Genomic DNA, 11,983 nt, shown 5'->3' with positions numbered 1-11,983 from the left:
CAGCAGCTCCTATCTAGGCAGGCTCCTCAGCCCTTCGCAGGGGGTTTGGTGGCCATCCTTGGAGGACAGGCCCAGAGTAGCAACATCCCAAATCCAGTTTCTGTTTTTGGTTGTATAATAGGAATATTGGTCATGGCACTACCCTCAGGTTTACTTTAGTAGTTACTTCCAGTTACGCTGTTGCTAAGCTCAGCCACAGCATTTACATTTGCTGAAGCTGCTTATTTTTCCCCAACTGGCACACTCTGAGCTAAATGTTACTGGTTTAAAGCTTAAAAAACCCTAGCATTATAGGACAACTTTAAAAAAATAAACAAGCAAACAACTAATACAGTGAAAGAATATATTATAGCTCATGGTAAAATATCCAAAACCACAGTGTAAGTCATTCTTCCACTGCCTGTAATTATAAAAAAGATATCACTGTAGTAAATTCTAACAAGATGTGACAGCATCTTGGAAGTGGATAGAAATGACAAACATAGGTTGAATAAGCCACAGCTGACAACTAAAGCTGGACCATTAACCAGTATGTGAGCTTTGCAAACAATCCAGTCTTGCTTCAGGTATTTCAAATTTAAGACTGAAAGAGACCATGGCTTATCTCATCCAAGCTTTAACAATAACAACCACCCAACCTCTTCACCGCATTGGCCTGATGTTGAGTCCAATCTGCCTAAAGTGTGCCTCTCTAAGGAAGCACCCAGTGTTGGTTGGTGGACGTGAGGGGGGCGCATGATCCACTAACTTCCTCAGTTTTAAAAATGTTTATCTTCCTAAGTCTTAACCAGTTGTACCTCATTTTGAAGTTTTTTGGACAGAGCTTTTGGTCACTTCATTGAAAGGGTTTTTTTAGTTACCCTTTCAAAAAACCAAATGTAATGCAGGCTGTTACCTCAGAAAGCAATAGGATAAAAACCTTTATTGTTCCACCGTGGTCAGAGTTCGTTTTCTATTGATATGCATTTTGGAACTGTGGTTTACATGAGAAACTTCAGCTCCTTAGAGGCTTAACGTGGAGTAGCGAAAGACCTTCAACACCAATTCAATCCCACGTCTTCAAGTAATACAGAACCTGGGCACAAGGAGCCCCTGGGATCAGAATCAGTTGGATCTTCCGCCTCCTCCCTTGCCTGTGTTCTTCATCCTCATTTCATGCCAGGCTTTCACCAGTGGCTCCCTGTTCTTCCATATGAGTTCATGGCCATAGGTCACGTACCACCTGAGAAAGAAAATACTGGTTAAAACTCACTGCAACTCTTCTCTGTATCCAAGGCTGATCACTAAAATGAAGTGACTCAAATGCTCAGTACAGGAGACAGGATAAACTGAGGCAGAAGCAACAACGTTCTTGCAAAGTGGCAGTGGCAAGTCAGTCACTTGTTCTCTTGACTCCCAGTAGTAAATGTCTTTGTGGTTTTGCTTGTCTCAGTCCTGAGAATGAATGGTTTTCATGCCTTTAATTTCACGCTCTCATGATTTCTACTTAAAAAAGACGCAAAAAGCCTATTTCCACTTAAGAGACTGTTACAACAGTACTGGTGCTTGTGCTAATCCTTACTGACAACACCAAGTACTTTTTCTCACATGTATTTACAACTGCCCATAATGAACAGCCACTTTCCATTCAAAGTGGATTTTCTGCTATAAACATCTAAATGGAAATCTAATCTATTGAAGTGTTCTAGCTTAATTTATATTCATAATTATATATGCTGATATATGAATATCAATGTAAGTGATTAAGCAAGGGAGGTTATGGTGGTGAGAAGAGGCAGGAAGGGAAGCAACCACAAGGAAATAGGTTGCAGATTCTCCCACAATTCACAACCGAGTCCTGAATAACAAAACCACTTTTATATGAGCCACCAGCCAGTGACATGTAAACTGGCCACTCCTTTAAATCATAGCTGCATTCTGAAGTGGATAATTGTCTGTGAGGCAATGTATAGAAAATACTTTGGCTATTCAGCATATATCCTAAATAGAGGGCCCGTTTTAGGATGAAGTGACCAAAATGATCAGGGAGCAGAACACAGAAGTAAAACAGGCTGCCCAGAGAGGTTGTGGAGTCTCCTCCTCTGCAGACACCCAAAGCCCTGGCCGTGTTCCTGTGTGACTGCTCTGGTGATCCTGCTCTGGCAGGGGCTGCACTGGGGGAGCTTTCCAGGTCCCTTCCAACTCCTCATATTCTGTGATATGTAGGTGAGGAAGGCAAGGTACTTGTCAACTCGAGACAACAACTGCTGCAACTGCTATCCTGTTCTAATAAATCTACATTATAACAAGAAGCTGATATAGATGGCAGTTACGAATCAGCAAGACTACAAACGCATTTGTGATGCCAGAGAAGGGTAGAAAAAGAGACTCTGCAGCATGGAACTTACTGACACCAAAGCCAAGAAAAAGCAAAGAAAGGCAAACCAGTTCACAGACAAAAATGCCAGTGTCCTCCAACCGTTCTTTGTCTGGGCTAGTTCAATGGCAGGTAGGCTTTTAAAATGCCTACATAAAAACGTTTAAAAATGCTCTTAGCAATAAGTGTGCAAATTAAGACAACACTGCAATCAGGTAGAAGGAGGAAAACTCATTAGGTGATGTTCCATGTTTGGAACATGGAACAATGCATAACTGTCTCTTACAAACTGGTTTCTAGTAGTTCTTCCCAATTAGGAAGGTTGGGCACAAAGACACTGAGAAAGAGCCGTGGAGACTGCTCAAAGGAATTTGGCCTGAGCTTAAACTAACTCTGTAGCTCTCTCTAAATTGGCAATTAGATGACAAAACACTGAGACAAAGACATTTTCTTATTGTTTAATTCTGAAGCTATTTTAATTTGTCCATGCTGTGTTCTGTAAGAATCTTTTCTGCCCTGTGACTCTCTTCAATGGGCTGAGGAGAGCAGGACAGCTAGGCCAGGTTACGGGGACAGGACAGGGATTAGACCTGATTTCTAGTCTATCATTTGTAGGCAGTTCAGCTTCATTTCTTTCTGGTCTAAGCATCTGTTAACAGTGTTTTCCACAGAATTTTACAGCACTGCAAGGATAACTGTGAGTTGTCTTCAGCGCTACTTAAGACCGCTTTCCACTCACGCCCCCCTGCTTCAGAGAGATACAGAATGAATTTAAATATGAAACAAAGAGAAGTTGGTAAATACAGACTCACATTCCAAAGAGAGCTCCCCCAAGATGTGCAGCATGGTCAAAAAGTCTCCAGCCTAGAGCAAGCCCTGCAGTGTCAAATGCAAGTATGGCTTTTAAAGCCTGGAAAGGAACAGAACATGGGACAGATAGGATCAGTCACAGCACGTAATGGCCACTGATAATGAAGTTTCATATCCTGGCACTGAGAAAAAAATTGAGATCAAAAAACACCCCATAAACGTTATATCAAAGCAATCACTGTTGAAGTTTTAAAACAGACTCGTTCCTTAGCCGACCTGTGCTGTCAAAATACACAGATGAGCAGGTCATCCCCTTTTCAAATACTCCTCATCTTCCCATTTTCACTTCTAAGGTTACACATATATTCCTTTAGTGGATGGAACATGTGGGGCAGCATCTCTGTCACGTTACGTGATACAAACTGATCATCACGCTCTCCTAAGTGATACCTCTGTTGGAAGGTAGAAAATCAGTGCTTCCCCATGGCAATGCTCTGTGGCTCTGCCAACATTTTTACCCTGGGCATCTTTTTTAGGAAAGATGCAGTTAAAGGGTAGCATGCAAAAAAACCCAAAAATCAAACAAAAAAACCAACAACCCAGGTCCACTCAAGCAGAAGTGCAAGAAAAACTACACCTAAGAACACTTGCTTAAATCTGCAAACTTTGCTTACAAAACATTAAATCTCATGATCCTGAAATGCCAAAGCTTAACTGCTTTAAGTAAAACAGTAAAACAACTTTAAGTAGTGGACCAAAGGTGATTAATCGATTAAAGCAAGTCAAGAGATACATGAGCAGCTTTTCTTAAATGGGATAGTGGATGTACTTAAAAGAACTTAATGAAGCAAAAATGGAGTCCTAGTACTACTCGTGAAGAAAAGCCTCACTAGTTTATTTCTAATCCAAACAGTTCTTAAAGGCAGCAAAAGATGGTATCCAGATGAGGAGGCAGGTATTCCTCCAGGACTGGAATGTTATTTCCCTTGAGAAAAAACAGAATTTCACGTCTCATCTTGATAATTTTTTAATCAAAAAGAGTGTGTCAGTGTAAGATTACCCTGTACCAAGGGCTGCTATAAAAATATCACTCATCAGAAAGAACAGCACGTGTATGCACGTTTCCTCAGACCGATGAACCCAAGCTTCTTTCACCCCGCAGTATCAAATCTGAAAGACCCATGGAGGATGCAATTTAGGGTAACTCTAAACTCGCTACACACTTGTGTAATGACCATGCTAGGCTCCCACAACTCAGAGTCCATCTCCAGGACTTCCATGATCTGTATTCTCTTTCCAAATAAACGTAACAGTTTAGAAACACAAACGAAGAGGACGCATGCTCAGTTACTGGTGAGGTATGGGGAACATATTTTCAGAGTAGGATTTCTTTGAAGTTCAACAGCACTTACGTTTCCTGCTGTGAATGTGAACATTGGAAGAAGTATTATGGCGAGTTTTGCTTCAGGCATCTTTGTACACACGGCTGCAAGGACAGTCATTATAGCGCCCGACTGTGAATACATGAGAATACAGGAAAGTGAGCTGAGATGTGACAAAAGGGAAAATTCATTTTCCTGCACGTCAACCAGTTTTCCTTTTGGCTTTTCTTTCCAAACGCAGCCCTACGGTAAACCTCAAAGTGCCACAGCAAAGTTCAGAATAATAATAAAACAAGACACCGTTATTTAATTTCAATGCCTGACATTTTAAATCCTGAAAACATCCCCTCAGATGCTCTCATGTAATTAAATAACATCCCTGATTTTAAGATAACAATTGATGTCAATGTGTTATTTTACTAATAATCTCTAGAAATTTAACACTGATTAATCAAACAGAGACATCTCAAATGAAGGGAATCATTCTGAAGCTTGTACCAAAACAAGGAGAGTAGCAGATGGACAGGGACAAGAAATCTTTTGTCAACGAAACAAGCAATTCCTTGGTCTGTGCTAAACTCACCATGGGCCTTTGTATCCATGAAATCTCTCAATGGAAAGGCTGTGACTACAGTAAACGAATGCAATGTGGGGCAGTTTCAGTCATTTCAGATCACTAGCACTAATGCAAAGTAAGTTCCTCCAGATACAGTTTATTCACAAGATAAAGGGGGGAATACACAGGCAGCACTAGCAAACGTTCTAACTTTGGGACAGCTCAACAGTTTTACTTTTCAATTGGACAACGTGAATTAAAAAAATCTGACTTTTGGCTTTTATAAAAATTGTTTAGTAAATTGAGAAGCCTTTACAACTTGGCAAATGGTAAGGTTCACCTCAAACTCACAGCAAGTGTTTTAAAGTGTTCTACTACCAAAAATCCTTGTAAAGAACAGAACCACAGCATCTCCTCAGCCAGCCTCGCATCTTTCAGACTGTGAGACTTACAGCAGGAGCGCTGCCCTTTCTGCACAGCATTCCCTGCAACTCCCACTGGTATCACACGCTGATTTTGATTATCTGGTTATATTCTCTCTTTCTAAAGTATTCTGTGTTCAATCAGAGAAGGCTGATACTTATTTCATAAGTTACAGAACTGAACTGTCTGCTCAGTGACAAGAGGTCCTGCTGCTGCAAGACAGTGACCATATCTGAAGAACAGGCAAGTTCTTGCACAGGAATCACTGCTTGGTTACCTGCTTGTGGTAAACCTTCCTAGTTTCCATTACTGCAAATGCATTCTTGGCTTTTAAGTAGGTTAAAAAATACAGCAGGCTTTGAAAATGGCCTGAGAGATCACGATAAGGTCTCCCATATTCCTAAATACTTACAGCTCCAAGGGATGGTTCAAACCTTCCAGTGGCCATTTTAGCAACGTAACTGACAAAAGTGGAGATAACTCCTGGAAAGGAAAAAATGACTGTTGGAAACTACACTAAACAGCATCAGAAAGTACAGTGTTATCTGAACATCTTCCTAAAGAAGCTAGTGTAGGTGGTGGGGTTTTGTTGGTTGGTTTGTGTTTTAACTTGAATTAACTCTCATTTCTTTTCCCACCAAACTCCCATCAGTCTCTTTATTAAAAGCTATTTTATTTTGGTTAAATAAGCATGAATAAAAACCAGGACTAGGATTGTCATGGTATTTTGAAGCCAAATAGCTTAAACCCATCAGAATTCTGTACGAGAGCAAGTAAGTAGTGTACTTAGTGCAGAGCAGCGTGTGGGACTGAACAACAGCTACGTGCCATCATGCATCTATTAACCATGCACACGCTTTGCTTGCATGAATACAGACTGGTATTTTTCAAGTGCTGTAAGTGGCTATGTATTTAACATTACCAGCAGAAAGATACACTGCAATGAACTGCTCGCTTCCCAGAAGAGAGACAATACTGCTGGAAAAACTCCATAAAACATACATATTTGCTGCCATGTGGAACAGGGAGAAGTGACTGAACGTGGACAGCAGCATGGGAGAACAAAGGGCTCCTACAAGAGAGAAAAAGAATTGATGAAAAAAAGAAGTTAATGTTTTAATTTGACTAGAAATTTATCAAGGCATACGCCAGGCTAATGCCTGTGCTTAGAATTCTCAAATACAACCTATGCGATAAACCCAGAAACGTTAACAAATTCCATGCAATACCTTTTGAAAGGTACAACACAGACCCCAGAGATACGCAAGCTGTACAAACTGCTACTTCAGAAAGTCTTAATTACCTACTGGGGAATAGTTCATGTAAAACATTTCTCTTACGGCACATCCGCTATGCTTTCAAAAGGGAAAAAGGTGGTTTATTTAAAAATAGATCTATATGGTGATTTTTAGATATAAGCACCTATGTAAAATCGTTTTGCTACAGAGATGAACTCATGAAGAAAAATTAGTTTTCTTTTCAAAATCTACCAGTTCTCTTCACTGCAACAGCAGCCTTGAAAAGGCAAAAAAAAAAAGAAGCCAATTAGCAGGTTTGAAGGGCAACATTATTTAAAATAGGAGTGTTTGGGGTGACTGATGCTCAGATCTGTGTAACAGCTGTATTTAGCTTCACAGTGTGAGTGGGAAATTGGTCGAGTTTCCACTTTCTCAGCAAAAATTAACAGGACGGCAGCAAGCACTCTCCTAATGCGTGTTTGTCTCATCCTTTTAATTCTTTTCTCTGCTGTAGAAATGAACACGGATTGTTCTGCCATTAAACACTGGTGACTTGCTTTCCTAAGTTAACCTCTTCAAAACCTTTCACATGCAGTGAAAGCCAAGTCTGTGGTTTGGTTTGTTTTGGTTTTTAAATGTGACTCAAAGCCCAGCTTTGAAACAAGGGCTCAGTGCAGAACACAGACGGATGCTTGCCTGTTGACAAAAGCGCACACACACGTGACTGATTCTGTGTGCATCCCACTGAACATTTAAAGGCAGGAACAGGACATGGTACATAGTACAGTTTAATTTCCTTCTTCCCAAAGAGCGACATGATTGACATTTTGTCCAGAAAAGCAGCAGGGGTTGCTATCACTGGGAGAAGTGATACCTCTTCACCTTTACAAAGGCAGGAGCTGCATCCTACTGAATGCAGTAAAAGGCCAGACAGCAGGCCACAGTTTGGACATTGCATTTAGGAAAGCACCAGTGTTTTGTGTGTTTGTTTAAAAAACCAGATCCATTACTTTCAGCTTTTTTCCCCTCAAACCAGGGATATTGTTTGGGCCTGACTAAGATTGCTTGTGTGTGATGGAGCTACGAGTGAGCCATGCTCCACCTGAAGCTTCTGCAGTATAACCAGAGGTACATCCCGAAGCATAGAAGTCTCCCAAATGACTGTTCACTTACTGGAGGATGGATCTGAGGTGAAATATGTAAACATAATCCGCCGCATGCCAGGCAGCCTCCATAGGCAGAATACAAAGACATTTGCAGCTATAATACCTATTAAGAGGGGGAAAAAGAAGTACAAAAGCAAATGATGAATGTGACGCTGTAAACAAGTGCTCAAAAGCAAGCTGACAAGAATCATATTTTTTATTCACTATTCCATTAAAAGCAGTGTCCACTAGAGTTTAGAAATACTGAAACCTGTATTTCTGTAGTGGAAGCCTTTCAGAAATATGACATTTAATTGCAACTCTTTTAACATACAGTGTAATGAACGCAACAGTCCAGAAAATCTGCCCTGAAGATGTTCAGGCTGTGGTTTCAAACTTTATTCCACTGTAGAAGTAATGAAGCAAGAGGCAGTGTAAGAGCTCCCACTGCTTGCTTGCCTCTCTTGCTGCTTGCCCCCAAAGGCCATGATCTGCAGCACAGTCACATTTAACTGTGCATGGAGGGAAGAGGAGGAGAGGAACCATACAAATGCAGTGCTCATCATCATCATTTTGGGGGGAGCTTTGGCTTTGAGGGAATTACAAAGATCAAGTATAAAAAAATGGAGCTGGCATTGCTAAGGCAGAGTCACCTTTAGGAGACAGCCAGCGTGCAGCTTTTTACTTCACAGATATTTAAATAAATTTTAAAATAAAGTACGATCACAGTAAGCAAGAATGCAAATTAATAGAAACATGCAAGTTTATTGTTTCCTGTTCAAAGTGCCTTCTAAATAACTGTGCTTCCTTTACATCATGGTAAACATCACAGAATTATTCTCTCTGTGAAGTTTGCAACTGTGAAAAACTAGGATATGTAAATCCTAGACCCCATATTTTTGATACTCCATCCTCTTTTATTAGAGGAAATAGTTTCCCTGCATGCTAACCCAAGATGTTACAGTACAGTCAGCCCAGCCTTGTTACAGCAGTCAGGGGTAAGGATCTGAAGAGCTCAGGGTCTACCAAGCAGAATTTGTACTGCTTGTTAGATTAACCAGTTAATTAATTAACCAGTTAAACTAGCACTTGTTAATTTAGTGGCCTGAGATTATTTCTGCCCCAAATACTCAGCACTTACACAATCTATTCTTAGACTGGGACTCAACTCTTCAAACAGGAAGCTGTTTGAATTTTTGTTTTCTAAAGTGTTTCCGCAGAAAAGTAAATTATATTACAAGTAGTATTTAAGTAACCTATGCTAACAACCTACTGATATAGATTCAGTAAATGTGTAGAACATATAACAGTGGATACTGTTACATATATACATACAGCTATACATATATATATATATACACACAGCTACTTAATTTGGGTTTGAATCAAGTTACCAATTTCTCTTCACATATTACATTTATCTTGGGGATTTCAAGTGATGTTAGGTTAACCAATCAAAACTACATGATAACCAAAGGAAACCTCGTAGGATCATTTTTGCTGTTTTACATACATCATATTGCAAACAAGAAGCAACTATTAGTGAATTTTACTTCCACATCTCAGTAGAATCTATTCCTTCTGAAAGTGTTTGCTGTTTTTCACAGTCTCTGAGAAAAATATTGCCAGGAATGGATTCTAAGCTGATCCTCCACACTCTCACACAGATGCATAGGGTTTTTTTTTAATGTAACCAAAAAAGTTTATGAAAGGAAGTGCAGCAGCAATAGTGCATGTGCAGGTGTAAAGTTAGCGTAGTGTGTGCCTAAGAACCCAGACGTGGTATGAAAGCCATCTGTTTTAACATACTGTACCTGTTTGCCATATTTCTCTTCCTGTGAATGTCTAATACTTGTAAGCTAACACAAACCTGTCACAGTCCGCTGACCCTCTGTCAGGTTATTCCACCAGATGTTAACCTGAAACAGAATTGTTGACATAACGCCACTGTAGAGTATTTGCAATTTCAAACACAGACGTGCAAGTGTCTACCTTTTCAATGGAAAGCATTTGTTTCAAATCTGTTCAGTAAACTGGTTTCAAACTTTTGTATTTCTGACTGGCTTAGCTTTCCAAGTTGGCATTTCCTTGCTCAGGAAGAGTTATCCACTCTCCTTTTCATAAAATATCCCAATGTAGATGAATGGTTTCTTTGAAAACAATGGGGTTGCATCCTTTGATCCAGCTCTGCTTGTACTAAACAAGGACCTAGCCCATAATGCCTACTTCAGCCGATTAGCCTAAGTTAGCAGAAGCCCTGCCTCAGCTAAGCCTCGCCCTAATGCTGGCTAACATCACACCACCCACCTTTGAGACACTCCGCTTTTGTACCAGGGTCACTTTTGCAGAGGTGGCTCACAAGCTGTGGAATCCATTCCCCCTTGCGTCCAGCTCACCCAGCCCTCCTCCAAGTTTAAAACCCCTGAAAAAGTTCATTTTGAGCGCAGTCAGCCCACAGACAAATTCCACCCCCATCCCTTCCTCAGCTGTCAGATTCATTTAGGACCAATATTCTATCAAGAGCTCAACAATATCGATGGGGACAATGTCATAAAAATTATCTGTAGGGTGGAGGTGGGGGGAAATAACACTGTATGAAACAAACCATTCACTATTTGATATCAAAGTAACAACTTCATTTGAAGTTTTATCGTTTAATTCTCTGGCATGGGATACAGATGCTGGTATTTCCTACAAAACTGTCCAGTATAAGAACACTTGTGCGGGAAGCGAGCAAGCAGCTGCGCGGTGCTCAGCTGCCAGCCAGGGTTAATGGACCCATTTTGAAAGAGGTGCCCTGGTGTACACAATTCATGTTACAAAAACAGCTCCTCTGTCCTACCCAGGAGCCGTGCTTCTCCAAACCTCAGCCCTACGCCCCCTGGATAAGCAGACCTGAAAGAGTAATCAAGCCTGGTCTACCACAAGCCACAGCAGTAACCTTGAAACAAAGGCAGAACACACACACACACATTTAGCTGAGTTTTCAATACACTTAATTGAAAACTAAATGACTGATACTTGCTGGGAAGCCAGCTAAATTCATAACAAGTCTTGCAGTACTTAAGTTCTTTTTACTGCCCAAAGTCCATTATTTGCATGGACATGTCAGCTCTCAAAGAAAAAAAGCTCTCTCAAGGCTCATATTTGTGATGTATGGGTTGAAAATACAAATGCATTTCAGAAGCATTTAAAAAATGTTATGCATAAGGTTCAGAATTTAAACCAGCTCTGCCCTCTTTGGGAGTTCATGTTCACTTCTGAGAACGCTTAGGCACAGCAAGAATAGAAGTTTTTTATACTCAAAAAGCAAAAGGTACCTGGTTTAGCTATACAAACTACTGTTGCTGATCTTTCTTCCCTGCATTTCGGGTGGAGATGGTTTTTTACTTCAGTATCGCTTTTGCAGTGATACTGTGAATTACAGCTTTCTAGAACAAACTATATCAGTTTTGTTGGTAAGGAAACGTATCTACTGTGATTTGCGAGGGCACCTATTATTTCTCAGTTAAAAATCAGGATAAACAGGACAAGTATGTGTTGTACAAATGGTGCACCAGAGGAAAGATGTGGTCATGCTTTAAGCCTCTGCAGGGACCCACCCGTGAGTGGACAGGCCAGGCCTGGCTCCGTGTACCTGCTTTCTGAAGTCCCCTCTCTTCTGCGGCCGTATTTTGTCCATCCAGTCTGCCCGAGCTTCCTCAAAATAGGTCTGGACCCGCGACTTGAGCGACTCGTACTGCCAGATGGCGGCGGATCCAAAGGCAGAGCCTGTGAACTGGGTGATACCGGATAAAAGTCAGTATTAATGTACCATCCCGAGGTGAGGGCTGCGTGGCTTCTGCCGAGGATGCCCGGCTCGCCCTGGGCTAACGTTCCAGCCCTTCCCAGTTGCCAGCCCTAAGCGCTACTGGTGCGTTAATGGGAGCCAAGGCCCGGGCCGCCACCGGGGCTCCCTGCTCACCCGGCTCCCACCTGGGTGCACACGGTAACCCCCGGCCATCGAGAGTCGCTTACCCCCACCGCGAAGAGAAACGGCTTGACCAGGCGGCGCGGCGAGGGGCGGCCGGCGC

At 41.4% G+C, this 11,983-nt stretch overlaps 1 protein-coding gene across 2 annotated transcripts; it reads right to left on the bottom strand.

Annotated features, from left to right (window-relative positions):
- Positions 1-837: 837 nt before the first annotated feature.
- On the bottom strand, positions 838-11,980 carry PARL (presenilin associated, rhomboid-like). 2 transcript variants are annotated; one of them, XM_010178908.1, is made up of 10 exons: positions 11,928-11,980; positions 11,548-11,688; positions 10,218-10,332; positions 9,725-9,829; positions 7,939-8,034; positions 6,450-6,599; positions 5,940-6,010; positions 4,579-4,680; positions 3,169-3,266; positions 897-1,222 (listed from the first exon to the last, which is right to left on the bottom strand). In XM_010178908.1, exons 5-10 carry the CDS (start codon positions 7,982-7,984, stop codon positions 1,105-1,107), a joined length of 585 nt encoding a protein of 194 aa, XP_010177210.1. In that variant the 5' UTR covers positions 7,985-8,034; positions 9,725-9,829; positions 10,218-10,332; positions 11,548-11,688; positions 11,928-11,980; the 3' UTR covers positions 897-1,104. The 2 variants fall into 2 exon arrangements, with proteins under 2 accessions (XP_010177208.1, XP_010177210.1); XM_010178906.1 differs by lacking the exon at positions 10,218-10,332 and having other exon boundaries at positions 838-1,222; positions 9,781-9,829; positions 11,928-11,976.
- Positions 11,981-11,983: the final 3 nt, after the last annotated feature.

Source organism: Mesitornis unicolor, unplaced genomic scaffold (assembly GCF_000695765.1).
Source record: "Mesitornis unicolor isolate BGI_N332 unplaced genomic scaffold, ASM69576v1 Scaffold51622, whole genome shotgun sequence".
Lineage (NCBI taxonomy): Eukaryota > Metazoa > Chordata > Aves > Mesitornithiformes > Mesitornithidae > Mesitornis > Mesitornis unicolor.
This window is presented reverse-complemented; position numbering and strand designations above follow the sequence as displayed.